Source organism: Dermacentor silvarum, chromosome 9 (assembly GCF_013339745.2).
Source record: "Dermacentor silvarum isolate Dsil-2018 chromosome 9, BIME_Dsil_1.4, whole genome shotgun sequence".
Lineage (NCBI taxonomy): Eukaryota > Metazoa > Arthropoda > Arachnida > Ixodida > Ixodidae > Dermacentor > Dermacentor silvarum.
This window is the reverse complement of record NC_051162.1, coordinates 151,514,420-151,534,621: the sequence shown is the minus strand read 5'-3', so window position 1 is coordinate 151,534,621 and position 20,202 is coordinate 151,514,420. Positions and strand designations below refer to the sequence as shown.

General features: G+C 43.5%; 2 protein-coding genes across 2 annotated transcripts; one reads left to right on the top strand and one right to left on the bottom strand.

Moving 5' to 3' along the window:
- Positions 1–1,969: 1,969 nt before the first annotated feature.
- On the top strand, positions 1,970–4,868 carry LOC125940122 (transcription factor Adf-1-like). The gene is made up of 3 exons (XM_049655815.1): positions 1,970–2,466; positions 3,229–3,406; positions 4,442–4,868. Exons 1-3 carry the CDS (start codon positions 2,307–2,309, stop codon positions 4,866–4,868), a joined length of 765 nt encoding a protein of 254 aa, XP_049511772.1. The 5' UTR covers positions 1,970–2,306.
- A 690-nt stretch (positions 4,869–5,558) lies between these two features.
- LOC119464548 (uncharacterized) lies at positions 5,559–18,859 on the bottom strand. The gene is made up of 6 exons (XM_037725567.2): positions 18,629–18,859; positions 15,566–15,729; positions 14,941–15,070; positions 13,979–14,122; positions 12,473–12,780; positions 5,559–10,609 (listed from the first exon to the last, which is right to left on the bottom strand). The coding sequence occupies exons 1-6, from the start codon at positions 18,770–18,772 to the stop codon at positions 10,171–10,173; spliced, it is 1,329 nt and encodes a 442-aa protein (XP_037581495.2). The 5' UTR covers positions 18,773–18,859; the 3' UTR covers positions 5,559–10,170.
- Between the last annotated feature and the right edge of the window lie 1,343 nt (positions 18,860–20,202).

Below are 20,202 nucleotides of genomic sequence, written 5' to 3'. Positions count from 1 at the left end.
AGTGGACTGATGGGGCAGCCCTGGTGAACGGAACGCTGGATTTTGATGGGGGCCCCCCCCAATGCCTTGTTAATAATTAGTCTGGTAGAGCAATTCCGAATTTCCGATACGCCAGAGGTATACACCGTCCATGATGATGGACCCAACATTAATGTGTTCTAATATGGCAAACAAAATAACATGCATTACACAATCAAATGCCTTCTCCAGATCCAACTCGAGTACGGCCACACCAGCTTCAAGGGAATCACAACACTCAAGAACGGACCGCATCTTATGAACATTTGTAGCTATAGTGCGACCCTTAATTCCACACGTTTGGTGTGGACCTACTATGTCTTTAATTACTGACTGAAGCCTAGCCGCTAGAACTTTCATTAAAATCTTGTAGTCCACATTTGTGAGTGCTATTGGTCTATATGATGTTACTTGCTTCAGCTTGTCCTCGTCCTCTGTCTTCGGAATCAGCACCGTGTGGGATTCACTGAACGACAGTGGTAAAACTTTACCATCGTACGCTTCGTTAAAAACTGCTACGAGTACTTCTGACAATTCTTTTTTAAACCGCTTGTACCACGCAGCGCAAAGCCCATCAGAGCCAGGCGACTTGCCGGGATTCAAATTATCAATCGCGTGTTCCACTTCGAAAACAGTTATCGGCGCTTCTAATGTAGCTTTCGTTTCTTCTCTCAGTTGAGGCATCCGTGCTAAAAATTCGTTTTAAAACGTTCCAAGTCTACCTGCCTAAGCGCGAATAGATTTTCATAGTGCTGAAAGAGCACACATGCTATGTTATCGGTACCTGTAACTTCGTGACCGCCCGCTTCGATCACGTCAGTCTGATTGCGTCGTGCGTGCGCCTTTTCCAGTCCAAGCGCCTTTTTTTGTGGGTGTCTCCCCTACAGCAAAGGAATCGGCTCTTGCGCGAACAATCGCGCCACGATAACGTTCCTCGTCATGCAGTTCAAGTTGCTGTTTGATATTCCGTATATCACTTTTGAATGCTCCCGGCTCTTGGCACTCCAGTTCTGTCAACTTCTCCAAAGTTGTTCTTAGTTCTTTTTCTTTCTTTTTCCCTTCATAATTTAGTGTGACGGAACGATCAATGGCTTTCATTTTAATCCGCTGTTTAAACTCTTCCCATCGTTCTGCAAGTTTACCGTCTCCGTTCAGAAGAGTTTTTTCGATGCATTCCAGCACTCCTGCTACGAAACTTTCATCAGTGGTCAGTTTCGAATTCATTTTCCACAGCTCCCAAGAGAAGCTGCAACCTTTTGTCTTTCTTCCTATATCACATTTAACCAAGCAATGGTCAGTGAAGATGGGACAGACATTGTAACTGTTGCACATCGGTATTGCTGCAAGCAGCACGTAAATGGGATCTAATCGCGCATGGCTGTTCCCTTGAAAGTGCGTGAAACGCACATCTCGCGTCCCTATCATGCAGTCAGCCACGTTCTCTAATTCGCATTCACTAGTTATCTCGGCCAAAATATCCCTACTTCTATCGCTTTTTTGACCTCTATTTGACCTATCTCGGGCACTCAGAACACAATTAAAATCACCCAATAATACCATATGCTTATCAACAGCCATATACTCCTTTAACTTGACAAAAAATTGCGCCCGTTCTTCTAACGCATTTGGAGCATAAATACACACAACACACCATTCCAGTCCACTGAAAACAAAATTGCACAAAACTAATCTGCCGGATAGACAAGAAAAGAAGCCTTGCACTGTGAGACCCGGTAACTTCTTAATGAACAGTACACAACCAGCTGACGCCCCTATGGCGTGGCTCACTATTGCGTAATACCGCGACGTAAACCGCTGCACCATGCTCCGGGTCTCCTCGTCACCATCCACTTTTGTCTCTTGCACTGCTAAAACGTCAAGGTCATGGTCCACCAGTAGCCTACACACTTGGCTTTGCTTTAGCTTGGCGGCCACACCTCGAACGTTTAAGGCCCGACCACATTCAGCGTTTTCCCGGCGTTTTCTGGCGTTTTGTCACTCGGCGCCGCTCAGCGTCGACGCTGAGGGCGGCGCCAAGCCGAAACGTCGTGCTCAACACACTCCAGAAATCTCGCCGTCGCCGCCGCCGCCAAAGCCGCCGCCGGAAACGGCTCGATGAGCGCTGACCAACCAGCGCCTTGCCGCGGCCACGCTGCTGGCAACTTTTTCAGGCAACTTCCGCAGATTCGCAGTTCCCGCATGGTTCGTGCTGCGCGCCGCCATTTCTACTTGTTTTGTTTGTTTGGCGTGTTGCTGCGTTTCGACGTCGATTGCTTCAATCATCCAAGATGCTTCCTGCAAACATAGACAACGAGCTTCTGATTGCAATTGTGGAAGCTAGGCCGATATTGTGGCAAGCAAAGCACAGGGAGCACAAAAATCGTGTGAAAAAGAACGTTTTGTGGGTTGAAGTCGCCGCCATCGTCCTGCCGGGTGTTCTGAATGCTGGTAAGATTTCTGTTTTTAAATTGCATACCTGCCAACTCTCTCTCTGTCTTGATGTTTACGAATTTGGGATCGCTTAACGATATTTTACAATGCCGCATCAACTTAGTAATAAGTATGCCGCAATGAGTGGACACAGATGCTTTACATTTCCTTACATTTTATTGCATGTGATCATGTCTAGTCGGAAAAGTCTGGCCGATTTAGCGATGCAGCGTGATCCAGTACATTATGGCCACTGTAGATGGGATTACCAATATCGCATTTTTTGCTTCTATGCCATGTTTCATCGTGTATAGTGGACAGCAAAGTATTCGGAACATTTATTTTAAATTTATAAAAAAAACTATTCGATTCAATGACTGAATCGAATACGGCCATATTCGATTCGTTATTCGATAGCTTCAAATTTTCGCACACTTCTAATGCAAGTTCCAGCAGACGAAGTTGACAATGCCGAAGCTGCTGAAACAGTCACTGTGATGTAAAAACAACGTGTTGCTCGTCAGTGTGTGCTGCGGGAATTTCGTTTCCGTCTGTGCTGCATCCGAAAGTGAATAATCATAAATAAAAGGCAGAAAAAAAAATCCGTGCGATAGTATTCAGGGCTAGCTTTTGAAAAAATGCATGCTACTTCTACCCCCCCCCCCCCACACACACACACACAGCAGACACACACACTCGTGTAGTGTCCGGGGCAATTGAAGTTCATGGTTGCCAAGTAAGGAATTGCCAAGCTGACAACTGTGATATATTTGTTTGCAGAGAACATAGTGCAGACACGCTGGAAGTCGTTGCGTGACAAGTTTCGCCGCTTGTTCGTGGCAAACAAAAAGGAGCAAAAGAGTGGAGCCGGCGCCGAGGAGACGGATGAGGCAGCCAATGTGACTTGGCCGTACTTTGAGCAGCTCATGTTCTTGAAGGACAGCATCGAAGGACGGCCGTAAGTTGGCATAAATTTTGTGACCTTTTACAATCAAGTTTTCATCAGTGAACCTCAGTTTAGGCAGTGGTGCCCAGTTTATGAAACCTGCATTGTGCAAAGCAGTACCACTAGTACACCGTTTCTAAGCACAAACAAAAAGTGCAATTACAGAGTTAATGCAGGCTTAAAATGAACTGCAGCATGACAGCTCAGCTAAACGAAAAGAATCGTGACACATTACTGCTGCAAACATCAGTTGAAAATTCACTTTTAAAGCACCAGTTACCAGTGCATCACTCTCACTCCCTTCGTGCTGCATATAGTGGCACTACAGCTCACTGCACTTCACAAGTATTTTCCGAGCTTTGTCTCTGAGCATTGCACCATCACTGGGGGTGTTCATTTATACTAGGTGTATGATAACGGTCGGCTGTTTGCAACTGAAGTGAACCTGCGGCTGGTTATTGTGATTAAAATTCACAATTTTGTTGCCAATTATTGTCAGTCCGGATGCATTGCAGATTTGGGATGCCTAGCATTCAAACTTGTCTTCAGTCCACGCCTACAGCTTTATGCGGTGAAGCATCTCAGTTGATACCCTTTTCTATGTTTATAAGGTGTGTCCAGCATTTCCACTGTTTTTGTTAGTTCCTGCACATGTATTATTTAGATATGTACTGCGGCTCACTTGCTGTCGAACTCTGTAGAGGGCTGGAGCCTTGTCAAGCTGCAATTTGCAGCATTTTTTTTCCATCACACCCATATTTCTCATGGAGAAATAAAAGTTCCTTTGATTCGTTGAGTTACATTCAGGCAGGTAGGATAGCTTGTTAACGGTAGAAGTCATAGTGCATTCAGCATTTTTGTTTTTATTTATAGTGAACAGATCCAAATGGTTGAGCAAATGTTCTAAAGTCAGTCAACATCTTATTTCATCTCCCTTAAGAAGGCAGGCAGCTCAACTTATCAAATGCCGCAGACATCATTTGGCTACTCACAGAAATGTGGTTGCATGTTATCTTCCTCACTGTTATCTTCCTCACGCATTTTCAGGACATCTGGAAACATGACTGCACGGCAACTGCTGCTTGACATCAGCAGCAGCCAAAGCAGCTATGCTGACATGGATGCCACGGCACTGGACACCGGTTCACTGTCCGAATCCAGCGGACAAGATGTGCCACTCACACCGACAACTGGTACAACAGGCGAGAGTGGGACCGCCGACATAGCACCCGATGAGCCAGCCTGTCCCCCCATCAGGCCGCAGCAAAAACGGAAGAGAAACAATGATGTTTATGTAGCAGAGCTACAAAATGTGACACAGCAGTTGAATGGCTATGTCCCCAAGGACATTGACGAGAACTTTGCCCTGACGCTGCTGGGGCACATGAGAATGATCAAGCCGGAACGAAAACTTGATTTGCAGATGAAGTTGCTGCAGGCTATAAAAGATTTTACAAATGAGGAATCGGAATAAACGCACTTTTCAAGCTTCATATTGTCTTCCATGATAAACATCTGTGTTATGGGACTACACAAATAAGAAAATTAAGGTCTCGCTTTACGGGCTACATAGAGTAAAGGCAGGAAGGTTAACCAAATCGGCAATCACATTGTTGCCCTTCACCAGGAATTAGTGAAAAAGGACATAAAAGAAGGCATTTACACGGGCTAATGAATACCAAGACGCACAATAATGCTTGCATGGCTTTCTGATGAGATGGCGTTGTCCGTTCTCACGGTGCCGCTCGCGAAGGGTTCTCCGTCCGCGTTTACCGCTACTATGGACATCCCTTTGCGTTCTCTGTATTCCATGGCGTCTACGTAGGCCACGCCCTCTATGTCATGGCATTTGCGCTAATGTGGCGTGCCCTTGCCTCGTCGCTCCTTGTGGTGCTCCGGGTGCATGTTTTTGGGCAGTGGAGGAATTTTAAGTTCCCTCCTCGTCTCTAGTGGAATGCTTAGTTTGGTGCCGTGTTGCGCTTCATATCGAATTTCGAGTTTCTGTAGAATGTGTCGCCCCGTTGGAGTTTGTGCGAGTCTTTCGTATTGATGTCACAGAATTATATATTTTTGCTAAAAGCAGTACACCTGGTTGATCACAGCAGAGCATCTGTGCACACAGTATGACAGGTTCAGTCAGAACTGTTCCATGCTGTGGCTTCTTGGCTTAGTAAAAATGGTCTGCTAAACAAAATCATGACAAACTATCACTATATATCTAGTCAACTTGTCATGAATTTAGTTTTCATGTGTGTATAATGCCAATTCCCAGCAGTACCGAGTTGAACTGTACTGATGACCCCAGAAAACTAAAATATGCAACACTCGCCGTAGCTTTTTTATTGTCATACAATTTTCACAGAAATAGTACACGATTGATGCACATACAGGGGTGGGAATAGCCAAAGTCATTTTGTAGCACGTAAAATTCGATTCTGGAGCAGTCTGTAGCACATGTATTCCATTATTGGAGCAGTGTGGCATATGCAAGTTTTAGAGCATCAATATGATTAAGTGGGGTATCAACCACAAAACCTTGCATTCTGTAAAGCCTAAACAGCAGCCAAAGCAGCTATGGTCACATGGATGTCAGGTCAGTGGACACCCGTTCAACAACGTCCAAATCCAGCGGACAAGATGTGCCACCGACATTGGCAACTGGCACACCAGACGAGAGTGGGATCGCCGACGAGATAGCACCCGATGAGCCAGCCTGTCCCCCCATCGGGCCGCAGCAAAAACGGAAGAGAAACAATGATGTTTATGTAGCAGAGCTACAAAATGTGACACAGCAGTTGAATGGCTATGTCCCCAAGGACATTGACGAGAACTTTGCCCTGACGCTGCTGGGGCACATGAGAATGATCAAGCCAGAACGAAAACTTGATTTGCAGATGAAGTTGCTGCAGGCTATAAAAGATTTTCAAAATGAGGAATCTGAATAAATGCACTTTTCAAGCTTCATATTGTCTTCCATGATAAACATCTGTGTTATAGGACTACACAAATAAGAAAATTAAGGTCTCGCTTTACGGGCTACATAGAGTAAAGGCAGGAAGGTTAACCAAAATGGCAATCACTTTGCTGCCCTTCACCAGGAAGTAGTGAAAAAGGACATAAAAGAAGGCATTTACACGGGCTAATGAATACCAAGACACACAATAATGCTTGCATGGCTTTCTGATGAGATCAGTGAGGATGTCACAGAATTTTATTTTTTTCGCTAAAGCCAGTACAGCTGGTTGATCACAGCAGAGACAGAGCATCTGTGCACACAGTGCCACTACGGCTGGCACAAAGTATGACAAGTTCTGTCCCGACTGTTCCATGCTGTGGCTTTTTGGATTAGTAAAAATGGTCTGCTAAACAAAATCATGACAAACTATCACTATATATCTAGTCAACTTGTCATGAATTTAGTTTTCATGTGTGTATAATGCCAATTCCCAGCAGTACCGAGTTGAACTGTACTGATGACCCCAGAAAATTAAAATATGCAACACTCGCCGTAGCTTTTTTTTATTGTCATGCAATTTTCACAGAAATAGTACACAATTGATGCACATACTGGGGTGGGAATGGCCAAAGTCATTTTGTAGGACGTAAAATTTGATTCTGGAGCAGTCTGTAGCACATGTATTTCATTATTGGAGCAGTGTGGCATATGCAAGTTTTAGAGCATCAATATGATTAAGTGGGGTATCAACCACACAAAACCTTGCATTCTGTAAAGCCTAAACAGCAGCAGCCAAAGCAGCTATGGTCACATGGATGTCAGGTCAGTGGACACCCGTTCAACAACGTCCAAATCCAGCGGACAAGATGTGCCACCGACATTGGCAACTGGCACACCAGACGAGAGTGGGATCGCCGACGAGATAGCACCCGATGAGCCAGCCTGTCCCCCCATCAGGCCGCAGCAAAAACGGAAGAGAAACAATGATGTTTATGTAGCAGAGCTACAAAATGTGACACAGCAGTTGAATGGCTATGTCCCCAAGAACATTGACGAGAACTTTGCCCCGACGCTGCTGGGGCACATGAGAACGATCAAGCCAGAACGAAAACTCGATCTGCAGATGAAGTTGTTGCAGGCTATAAAAGATTTTAAAGATGAGCAATCTGAATAAATGCACTTTTCAAGCTTCATATTGTCTTCCATGATAAACATCTGTGCTATAGGACTACACAAATAAGAAAATTAAGGTCTCGCTTTATGGGCTACATAGAGTAAAGGCAGGAAGGTTAACCAAATCGGCAATCACTTTGCTGCCGTGCACCAGGATGTAGTGAAAAAGGATATAAAAGAAGGCATTTCCGAGTTCTTGCTAGACCTGAACAACGCCTCTTTTTTTAACCTTTCTTTGAACTTGAACACCATGCCGTTGTTCCAAAACAACAAAGTGTTTCACACTTCCTCCACATACCGACATTGCGCTCTCAGTCCCGACTCCCCGCTACACTCCGTTGACGTTGCGCACCTTCCAACTCTGCAGCAAGTAGCTTCGAGGGATGCGATTCGCAGTTATGAGGACATTTTCTCAGTCTCAAATAGACTTCGGATGTATCGTGAATGAACAACATCAGATCATTCTCGTCAACAACCTCGACAACAGAGACCGCAGGAACGCTGCTTCCCTGGCAGACAATTGCGAAAATTTTCAGGAAGTGCAATCCTTCCTCAAGCAAGGCGCAGTGTGACCCTGTTTTCCACAGTAAGCAGCATCTGTCATTCTTGCAGAGAAGAAAGGCAAAGGGCATACTCGCTCATGCATTGATTACCACAAGCTTAATGCTATCAGTGTGCCCAATTACCAGCTTATTCGGCCCACTGACGATGGGCTGGACTACCTAGGGACATTAAAATATTTTTCAACATTAGACAATACATTAGGCTATTAGCACGTCAAAATGCACCCAGACAACATTCCAAAAACAGCTTTTGTCATGCCGAACTGCCATTAAGAGTGGCCCGTGATGCCTTTCGGTTTGAGGAATGACTCAGCTACATTTGAAAGAGCTGTCTAGTCAGTGATAAGAAAACACTACTTAAGAATGTTGTTAACTACTTCGATGATAGAGTTTTCTCTGACACATTTTCTCAGCATTTAAAGCACCTCCAAGCTTTACTGCAAGCCCTCAGAACTGAAAACAACAAACTATAGCTGAAAAAGTGCCACTTTGGCCAAGATTCTATTGGCTATCTGGGTCACAGTGTCTCATGGCACTGTATCGCCCGAAAAAAGCAATGCAGAAGTGGTATTCTGATTCCCAAAACCAATACGTCTGAAAGAGCTGCAGCAACAATATATTCCTCAGTTCAGCGACATAGTGTGCCCACTTACGAAATTACTGAAGGAGAACACACCATGGGAATGGGATGTACAGTGCGAACAAGCTTTTGAGAAAATGAAACATCTGACCGAAGAACCAGTCCTCACAATATATTCTTGCAAGAAACAGTGTATACTGCGACGCGTCGAATGTAGGCATCAGTGCTGTTGTAAAAAGAGATCATGAACGCATGATCATGAACTTCGACTCGACCTTCTGCAGAAAGCACACCGCCAGTTCGGATATCTGGGGATTAACAAACTGGGTTTGTTGTCACCTCATTATTGGCCAGAAATCATCAGTGACGTTTCATCTTACGTCCGACGCTGACATATGCCAAAGGTGCAAGAAACCCTAAACCAAGATATTCGGATTGCTGGAATTGCTACCACCCACAGAGCAACCCTTCGACCTTCTAGTAATGGACACTATAGGTGGCTTTTCTGGATACGGCTCAGCAAATTACGCTATTCTCTGCTGACCATGCTCCTTGGTGGGGCGCATCTTGGGAGCGTATGGTGAACAAGTTAAAGACAGTTCGAAGAAAGCGCTAGGAAGGTCACTTCTAGATTATGATTACGAGCCTGGTCCTAACAGAAATAGAAGCGATCATAAACAGTTGACCACGCATGTATTCATATCCTGCCCCAGAGGAACGAAAGTCTTGACACATGCTCCTTTCTTGTATGGCAAGCGACTGATGGCACTCCCTCACTCACAAACTGTAGCCGTAGCGCCTAGCTCCCATACTGAGCTGCTTAAAACATTGATACAGCATCAAGAAACGCAAAAAGACTTCTGGAATCACTGGTACAAGGAATATTTAATACTCCTCAGAAGCGCTCATAGCAGGCCAATGTCAGACATCACTAGCATTGCTGAAGGCATTGCTAGCAAAAGTTCATGACATGATCCTACGCTAATACCCACTTCATCAGCGACTTCTCGAACAGTCAGACGATTTCCACGAATCACAGTTCGAACTCTCTCGACACGGTCATCATCTGTGGATGCGGAAGGTCTGGGCTTGGGATCGTCACCGACCGACATTCTCCTGTCCTCAAAACGCTTGAACCAATCATAACACTGCGTGCGACCCATACAGTTTGTTAAAGACGTCCCAACAATGCAGCCAGTAAAAATCAGTGTGGCAGGAGTAAAATGCTATTACAAGAAATAGCTGAAAATAAAGGAGTTGGTCCTGATGAGATATATCACTTCACGTGTTGAAACACTGTGCAATAGCACTGTCGCTTTAGCTTTACATGGTATTTGATTAATCTGTATCTGAAGGTGTATTACCCTCCGAAAGGAAAATGGCGAATGTTCCCGTTCACAAGGGTGTCTGTAAAAGAACTATTATGCCTTCTGGCAATGCAGGGTGATTTCTGAATAAAGAAAAAAAGGTTGACCTATATTCAAATAAATACAGTAAATGAAATTCACTTTCTTATGAGTGGCAAAAGCTGCTCGTCCTGTAGATGCTTTAGAGCAACATCTTTGGACACGCCTGGCTGTTGCCACTGCCAGGCAACTTCACCAAAGGTGCTGCAAAAGTAAGCAGTGAAGATGTTTCGCGCATCTGCTGCCTCTGTAGGAAAATTTCTAGCATGTGTCGAAGCAAGTGAAAAATAATTTGACTGCGAGCCATCCCGAGCTTCTCCTTCCACACTTTGCCGCCAGTGGCCTGGTATCACATTGCCAAAGCTGTCCTCCCTATCTACATACCCATGCGTCTGTGCATTTAACTTCATAATAAAGTTGTGCAGAATGCAAGCGGCCTTGATGACATAATCGACGTTGGTCGGATGGAGGTTTATCGTGCGTAGGAGCACTCTCCACCTTGCTGCTGTAATGCCAAAGGCATTCTCGACACACCTCCTGCAATGCAAACATGCAGGGCACTGTCAGGCAATAAAAAATTGTTCAAGCACTAGTGACCAGACATGAACAAAAATTCCAGAAACCTCTGTGTGACCGTGACAGCAATAAACTGCATAAATCATCCTGACAGCTTGGCTCATGACTGAGCTACCTTTGTAGTATGCATAAATGCATTTTGCTGCCATATACGAGACTGAAGTGTCCTCAGCAGAATGCTGATTATGTGCACTGCCATGTGAATGTAACTGTGCAAGGATGCTAAGACATTCTTTTTACTGGAGAAACTTTCCCACTTCGAACTTGCTCCAACAATAGATCAAAGGGGTCGATATCCAGCAAAAAGCATGTTATTGCTATCAGCAACCAGCCTTGCGCCAGCCTGGTTCCTAAAAATGTATTTAATTTTATGTTTGACATACTGCAGACCAAAATTTGGTCCTTGCAGGACAGGCACTCAATATAGTAAGCAACAACAGCAACAGAAAAGACAGTGTCAAGCAAATGTTACTAAAATGCACAATTATACACACACACAACATAGGAAAAGTGCTTTGTTTACAAAGTTATCTAGTATGTTGCAGAAGGGGAGTTTTGTTCTGATACTGTGCGAGGGAAGAAAGAAAACTTGCAAGTATTTGTCTTGGCAAAAAAGGGGGCGAGTGCATTTGATTGATCGTGATGTGTGCGCCTTGTGGACAGAGGGGTTACAGATGAAGTGGGCTCTAGGGATATCTCGCAATTAATGAGTGAGTGTAAAAAAATTCAGGTGAACCATATGACCCCAAGTATCGAGGAGGGGAATGTTATTGATGACCATTAGCTGTGTAGACGAACTGGTGCATTAGAACTTACAATAGATAAAACAAATAGGCTTTCTCTGAATTTTCTAAATTTTTATAATGTTAAGTTAAGCATATTCGAGTTTAGGTATAATAAAAGTAACATAACTAATTTAACACTGGCAGGTAAATCTCTGAGCTTGTGCTTTAAAAAACAGTTTTTGAAAAGTGGATGTTTTACTTTATTCTTTGAGATTTGTCATCTCGCTCTTTCTTTCCTCCTTCCTATCTTTCTTTCTATGTTTCTCTCGTCCTTTCCGAAGAGTAGGCAGGCGTTGTGCCCCTTCTGGCGGCAGTTGCCAGCCTTGCTTCTCGCTTTCACTTTTCCGTTTATATGTTTACAAATCAAATAATAATAATAATAAGTAGAAGAGCAAATATTGCTAATATGGAAATTCCAAGAAAGGGTACTAGTGAATGTTATACATAGGTATTGGTACTTTTGAACTTACTTTAATAGGACAGAGATCAGTGTATACTCGTATTTTAGCATTTGTGTTATGCAAAGACAGACCGCTTTATCACTGTTCAAAGCCATGCCCCACTCATTACACCATTTTTGTATGTTCTGTAAGCTGAAATCAAGTAGTTTGGTCATGCACCGAAGATATTTCACGAAATACGATGCAGTCATCTGCAAAAAGCCTCATTTGTGTACTAGGTGTGACAATGGTCATAACATCATTAATGTACAGTACAAACAGCGATGGCCTCAGGACGCTGACCTGGGGTACAGCGGATGTAACGGGGAGACAGCTAGAGCTGTTACCATCAATTGAAACAAACTGCACGCGATCAGAAAGAGAACCTGCTATCCATGCAAGTAGAATATAAGGTATGTTAATATTTCTGAGCTTTTGAATAAGTTTACAATGAACTAATCGGTCGAATGCTTTACTAAACCTATGTACGGTTACACTCTGCGCAGCTACAGCAATCACTGGCATGCCAAAAAATTTGCGCTGAGTCTTCAATATCATCACCGTGACCCACAATACTGAAAGTATGTCCCATGCTTTACCTAGCTCTGCTCAGCCTGTAATTGAAGACCCTCCTTTCATCAGTCAGCTGTTTTGCAGGGAAGGGTCTCATAAAATCCTTGCGTAATTGAAATGCCTCATCCCCAACAAAGGCATAGGGTGCGGCAGTTCTTGTTCCAGGCAGGCAGCTTGCAGAAGGTGTGCCGAGAGTTCCACTGGCCAGTGCCTTCCCAAATTCGGAGTTCTTCAGTATCCCTCCATCACTTTGCCGACCTTGAGCCCCAACGTCAATGATGGTGTACTGGTAGTTGCTGTCGACGGCAGCCATTAGCACAATGGAAAAAGTGCTCTGAAATAGAGGTTATCAGTGACCATATTATTGCACCATCTATGAAGATGTAATAGAAGCATACGAAAAATGCACTCAAATGAAATATTGTGACCTTGAACTTAAACATTAAAACAAATGCAGCGATTCTACAGAGTAATGAGATGCCTCATTACTTGTGAACAGCAGTGTGTTGTAGCAATTAAGCAATTGCAATTTGCAGCAATCGTCTACATTTAGCCAGAAACCACATGCACATCTACCCTCATGTGCAAGCAACAATTTTATTTGGGCAAGTTGGTTTTTAAATGTATATTGAAGCAGTGCAATAGGGCAATGACAAGAAAAAAAGAAAAAACGAGAAAACAACTACAACAGGACTAGCGCTGACTGACAACGGAATTTTATTCAAAGCAGAAACAGCCATTTTATCAGCTATCGAATAACAAGAACCATCCGGATTGAAAGGCATGCACGGGGAAGGGCAGCATCACGCATACAAGTATTTAGCCAAAAAAATTTATCTTGGTATGATACACACTTCTGCTATTGCCATGCAATACACTTCCACAATTTTTCTTTCATTTGTATTTACAAATTTCAGGAACCTGGTTAATCCTAGGAGTGCAGCACATGCGCATTTGTTACTATCAGCAGATAGATGGCTACTGTACCAATTTTTAACATTGTTATTGTGCTATCTCACTCTATCATAGAACATTGCCCATTTTGTCCAATGTATACATTACCGAGGCTTAACTTTGATAGATGACATCAGAAGTGCACATGGTGAACTTGGTCTTGCGATTAGCAGAACATTGATTGTATTCGATTTTTATATTGTAGTGCACAATCTTGACATTTTGCACTGAGCAGAGAACACTAGGTTTACTTGATGTCTGCTGGCTTAACATGAACTTAGCAGGTACGGTAAGCAGACATTGCCAACGTAAGCAGATATTCTCTGCAGCGAAAAAGACAATAGCTGATAAACGGACAGCACTAATGTGCACATCAAACTGTATTTGCACTATATTCACTACATAAAATATAGTGAATATACAACAAAACAATGCCGCAACCAAGGAAGTGATTTGCTGACATAATTTGGCATCTTGTATAACTGTTCAGATGTACGGTTTACTGATGTACAGCTTACTTTAATATGTGACAAATGGCAAAAGCTGAATGCTTAAATGCGCCTAGTGAACAAGCTTACCTTGTAGTTGAAATACAGGCTCCCGGAATTGGCAGGTGCTGTGATGGCGACATGTTTACCATCCACGGCTCCTAAACAGTTGGGAAATTGCCACTGAGAGGCAAACCCTTGGGCAATTTCAGTCCAGTCAGCCTCAGAGGGTACCTGAATTTATTTTTTTAAATGGTTCGCAGTAGGCATTAGGTAGCTCAGTCAAAACGACATTAATACATATGATTATGATGCAGAGTTTACTACTACTACATGGCTTTTATTGGTGCAATATCTACTATAGCCAACACAGACAGAACCAATAACAATACGGTGAAGTATATGATTATCCACTAAGTGTACTGGTGTAGATGGTTGAAGAATAGGTTTAGTATGTGAGGCTGTGCTAAGGAATCTGTAAGTTAGGGTGACAATATCATCAATCATTTTGTACTTATAATTGCAGATTGGTGTGAATGAAAGAATGGCTGTTTAAACAGGGCACCACTTAATGGTTGCAAAATAATGTGCACATGAGTGCATGTATGCCAATTAACATTTGATGTGCATTACTATGTCAACTTTTGCTGAAAAACAGCTGTTTCAAATAAGCAATAAGAATATACTTGTCACATGCCTCCTTTATGCATTGCCATCACTGCCCAATGAAACAAGTACAAAAGTACCAGCAGTGGTAAAAGGCAGTTATATTATGTATGCCTGCATTTAACTTGCAACAAGGTATGTTATCATGTTGTGAAATATGCATAACATGGAATTAAACTAAATGCATCCACACTAACACAATCAGCAGAACGATACTTTCTAGAAAAAGAACCACAAGGACTAACGCAGCACATACGTCAAGGTGAATATGCTAATAACATAAGCAAACAAATCAGGTCAACTAGAAGCCATCCTGCGTGTTTAAATGCCAAATAACGAGTGGAAAATGAACTCAAAATGCTTTAATACTATTATGTGGTTCCTACCTTCATGAAGCGATCCTTTAGTCGTGCCCAAATGACTCTACAACAAAAATGAATACATAGGCGAGCTGTCTCGATGCCCACTCTATATGCCATGGCCACGTCTTTTACTTCCTGGCCAGATGCAAGGTAGCTGGAACAAAAGATGGAGGGCCCGAAAATGTATGCACGATTATCCACAAGTTTATTGCCATTATTTGACAGTAATGACAAATTCAGGGATGAAGTACTGGTTACTACACAGATGCGCTGACAGCTTGGAGTTCCTGTTTATTATTCAAAATATTCAATAAGGTACTAAGCACATGTTTCACTGCATTAATTGTAGCATAAACAATGAAGTTATAGTGCACACACATTAGATATGCACCTATAAACGAATGCTAATATGACAGCTTACCAAAGGACTAATGATTTTCGCACCTAGGCTTGTTACAGGAAATCAAGTTGTACCAGTAATTTATAGGTGGCGATAGAGCCACTCAAATTACCAGAGCAATGTAAACATTTACACAAGTAGCCTGGCTCTTTACCTACAGCAAACTGTACCCATCTTATCACTAGCTTCCTTCCGACTTATTATTCTAGTGTTCCAAATCAAATACAAATAAACTGAGCTTATACCAACCTTAAGGTTATTGCAAGCCGTTCGCCAGGTTCCAGGGGCTCCCTTACAACATACTCGCGCTTGAGGTCGTCAACCACAAACGAAAGTAATGCATCGAACATTTGTGGGGTCATCCGGTAGAACTTGAAAAAAAAATCATGATCGCCCTCTCTCATCCGACGCATCTGTAAGTGAAATATATACGGTGATTAATGCATTTTTAAACATGCAGGTGTTATTTCAAAAGATATGCAGATCCACCGCACATGTTAGAAAATGTATTTGTGAAACAGTTCATTAAATTCAATGCACACAAGTGCCTACTTTAATGCGATGGAAGATGCTATTTCATGCAATGTTTATGTTTATGCACTGCAAAGGTCCCAACTTTATTGTCTATGCACTGCACAGTTTAGAAGCCATGGAAAACTGCTAAAAGTAGTTCATGCAAATGCTCAGTGTGAGACGTCGACACCTTAAAGTCATGAGGATAAAGATGACACTTGATGTTTGTCATGGGAAGAATTGTGAGAGGTTATGAAAAGATAAGTGTGACACATACCCTGTCGCCCAAAAATTGGGTCGGTTGAATATAAGAGAAGCAAAGAAGCCAAGGTAAACCAAGCGCAACTGTTTCGCTAGAATTGTGCTCATTTCTGGAGCTTTCATGTTTTAAAGTTTTGTTTCAAGACTTATTATAATCACAACGTACAGTGTGACATATTCAGTTTAATCCTGATCATTCATGCTTTGAATGGTAGTATAGCAGAAACATTTTCTCGGGCATTTTTTGAGCATTGGGCCTCTTCGATTATCAGTCCCTGACAGTCCCGGACTGCTTGGGACTGCTCTACCACATTTGATTTTTCTCGGACAGCTTCCGAAGCTCCGCCCACTAGTCCGAGTGTTGTCAGAAGCGCGTTCGTTTTTTCACGGACCGGAAGTTCCGGACTGCCCGCGGACTGTTGGAGCTGTCAGCAGATGTTTGCTCAGACAAGCGCAAGTAGCTAGCAGATGACGGCTGTCTTTAAAAAGATGCGCGCGGTGTTTGACGCCATGTTGTGAAAGATTCCGTGTGCTTCTGCGTACTTTGCGCGCTCCAGACGGCAACTACTGTGCATTGAGTTATCGCTTCTGTTACATCGGTGCTTTGTGTGCCATCATGCAAGTTTTTTACGAGCCGTCTAATTGCTGTAGCAGTCTTCGTGTTTTTTGTTTGTTTTTTTAAAGAAAGAAGCACAGCGATCAGGCGCACATGCTTGCTTTTCTTAATGTGCTTCACGAAATCTGTCATGCTCATTGCAGGTAAATTTTGCTTTTCAGGTAAGTGAAACTAGCGTACGTGCAAGGAATCATATATTGCATGTGGCTATTTCATGCCAGTAGCTGGGGTGGTATACAGTAGGAGATTCGCGGATTGCTGTTGACATATATGTTGATCCCTTCTGCTACCAAGTTCGAGCGTTTGATTTTTGACGTGCAGGATTAGTAGACGGTGTACGCGCGCTCTCTCACGCGTCGGGCCTTTAATTAGCAGACGGTCTCGCGAGCTTTGAGGATGTCGGCGGGGGCTTTCTGCATGAACAGCGACGTGGCACGACCATGATTTCGGAGTCTCTCCACAGCAATTTTAGGGCCAATAAATATATTTCACCACCACCACGATGTTGCTTACGTCCGTGTGGGAATTCCACTTAAATTTCTCAGGCAATGAGCTGGCTAGCGCGACGTAATAAACTGCGCTTTGCGAAAACGTTCTGCGCGCTCAGGCTACGATTACACTAGCTTCATGGTTGTGTCGACGACGTACGCCTCTGAGACTGCACCATTGCGGAGGCCACGCTAATAAAAACGCTGGGTAGGGGGCTATCTACGAGTAGCAAAGAGCAGACGACGGCAACCAGGAGAGTGACTTCCGGTCGCGGTGCTTCGACCGAAATTTCGGACAGTCCCTGACAGCTGGATCACGTGACTGTGACGCACTCTTCTGTCAGGGCTAGTCAGACCGGAAGCCGCGGACGGTTTGCGGACAGTCCGGGATTGCATAATCGAAGAGGCCTATTGTTATGCGAAACTTTAACGAATCACCCCAATAAACATGAATGCAAGTAAAAATTTGCTATTTTCATGTTTGAGTACAAAGTAAACAAACAAATCTGAAATATACAAGATATGCGCCTTGCTCCTACTTCCCCACTTTTGCAAGTTAAACCATGGGAAGAAAATGGATATTAGGTGGCATGAATATCAGTGATAGTGAATGAAGCTCACGATTTATGGGAAAGTTTTCTTTGCAAATATGAAAAGGGCTAAGCACCTATGGTGCAGGGAGCAGTTGCCTAGTCTCTCGAAGCAATGTTGTCATGTTCGGTAGCATGCACAATCCTCCTATTTGATTATTGTGTTTGATCAGCTTTCTTGTGCACAAGCTGGTCTAGTCATGTTCCAAGAACTGGTGCTAAAGCCTTCACATTCTTTGTACAGCAATGTACAGCGTTGCACAGTATTGTACAGTAATGAATACGGGAATTCACACAGCCAATTCTCCAAAAGAAATTAGACGGCTAGTAAAGCTGCCAAAGGTCAGTCTGAATTAGACTGAGTATTCTTAAAGTAGCACTTCATATTAGTCGAACACAATCATCAAAACAATGCACTCCTCGGCATGTACTGATGTTTGAGACATCGTTAAAAATTGCGTAGACGTCCGAACTGACACCTTGACAGAAGCTTCTGTTTATTCCCTGCTGCTGTAACTTAAAAATTATGAATGGACCAATCACGGAAAGAGCCAGAAAGAGGATGATTTTAAACTACAACAAGAAGCCTAATTTTCGACTTGGTACCGCGAACAATGCGCGGCACCAACATACATTAGCAACTTCATATAGCTATTTCACTCGAACACTTCTGTGTCGAAAGCTCGGCCGAAAGCTGGTCTGCTGAATAGTTCTCAACAGCATTTATAGGTTCGCAGGAGTTGGTACAACCATATAGTCGTTGAGATCTATCAATGCTCGAGACACGGTAGTAGCACGTTTTAGCACAATTATTACGGGTAGAAAAACAGCAAATGGGACTCACCGCCGTGTAATAGAGCCCTTCTTCCTTTCGGTGCATGAACACGGGTCGCACCCACCAGCGCCGGCGTCGTCGATCTTGCCGTTTCAAGATAATGAGAAGAAGGAGCTTCTTTTTTAGCAACAAAAGTTGCTGCCTTCTTTCCATGATGTGGCGTATGGCGTCTCGGAAGACAAACCAGCTACTTAGCACTAAGCTCAGCCAGCTCAGCTCCGCACGCCAGGAACAAAACGCTTGAACGTACGCTCACTACGCTCACTACGCTCACGAGGACCGCTCGCGATGTTCTCGTCGATATCGCTGCCAGGTTCCTGAAGCATGGATTTGTGTTATAGGAGTATTTTTTCTGCACTGCCCTGAAATTTTCTTTCGCGTAAAACTAATAAATAAAGCATAAATATAGCATTCAACAATACTTAGTATAGCTATTATGATTGACATTGCACAATAATTTTGGAGGTTTCTGGTTAAACCAATCTGGTCACATTGTGCGACGCTGCGCTGGCGCTGGTCCGCGTGACGCTCATGTGGCTGCTCGCCGTCTCTGGCGCAATTCTTGAGACGACGATGATAGACGCAGCGCCAAAAAACGCCGATAAAAACGCTGAATGTGGTCGGGCCTTAAGGCATGGCCGGCATCAGGAGGTCCCAGGTGTTCATGAGAAAAAATAACTACGGCAACTTCGCGACACCACACTTCTACGGAACACAACTAAGCTTGTGAGCGAGCTAGCTTTACTTCTACATGGCTCATACCACTGGTACTCGCGAAAAAATACTTTTGAAGAATGCTGGTGGCCATATTTTTTTTACGAGAGGGCCATCACCCTGTCTCCGAGGGGCGATGCAGAATTCTGAGGGGGGGTCAGACATCCCCCCTGGATCCGCGTCTGAGCGTGTGTCCCAGCTAACCCGGGCCAACAAAAAAAAAAAAAAAAAGAAGACAGAAAAAACGAGAAAACAAGATGGGACGATCAGACTAATCACGCCAGATATCATAGCGTGGGCGCGTCGCCGTCGCAGACCGCTTAACTTTGTCTATGTCGTAGGCAGAGGTCACGTGAGAGGTCGATGATGCTGAACATTATTTCGCGTTCACGACAGCTAAAAAGTAGAGTTCGTAGTTATTATTACTGTAAATAACTGAAAAATACAACTTGATACTATTTGTCATAAAATAAAAGCACTGTGATTTCGCCCTCTGAAGCGATTCGTTGGAAGTGTTCTGTGTTCAAAGTGCTCAAAGGTCGACCGTCACGGCGACACGGACATTTTGTTACTACAGGTTGTGCTTTGATTGCCGTAGTCGAATATGAAAATGAATACACAAATAAAACTGCAAATAAAAAAAATGTTGTGCAAAAAAGGATTGCCGTAGTCGAATATGAAAATGAATCCACAAATAAAACTGCAAATAAAAATGGCTATATTTGGCTACGAAATTTCTTGGCTCTTTTTTGTGTTTGGCTACATTTGCGCTACAATTTCTGTAGCTTTGGGCTACGCCGCCTTGTACGACCTGACAACACTGCCGCGGGCGCACGTTTCAGCCGCGTCGCAGATTGCTTTCAAGATAG

Bases quoted from the DNA above. Each gene is read 5' to 3' on its own strand.
- LOC125940122 (XM_049655815.1), top strand. From the start codon at position 2,307: ATGCTTCCTGCAAACATAGACAACGAGCTTCTGATTGCAATTGTGGAA. The intron at 2,467-3,228 runs GTAAGATTTCTG...ATTTGTTTGCAG, and splicing joins GCCGGGTGTTCTGAATGCTG to AGAACATAGTGCAGACACGC. The intron at 3,407-4,441 runs GTAAGTTGGCAT...ACGCATTTTCAG, and splicing joins GACAGCATCGAAGGACGGCC to GACATCTGGAAACATGACTG.
- LOC119464548 (XM_037725567.2), bottom strand. From the start codon at position 18,772: ATGGAAAGAAGGCAGCAACTTTTGTTGCTAAAAAAGAAGCTCCTTCTT. The intron at 15,730-18,628 runs GTGAGTCCCATT...TTTCACTTACAG, and splicing joins AAGGGCTCTATTACACGGCG to ATGCGTCGGATGAGAGAGGG. The intron at 12,781-13,978 runs GTAAGCTTGTTC...CCTCTATTTCAG, and splicing joins GCCTGTATTTCAACTACAAG to AGCACTTTTTCCATTGTGCT.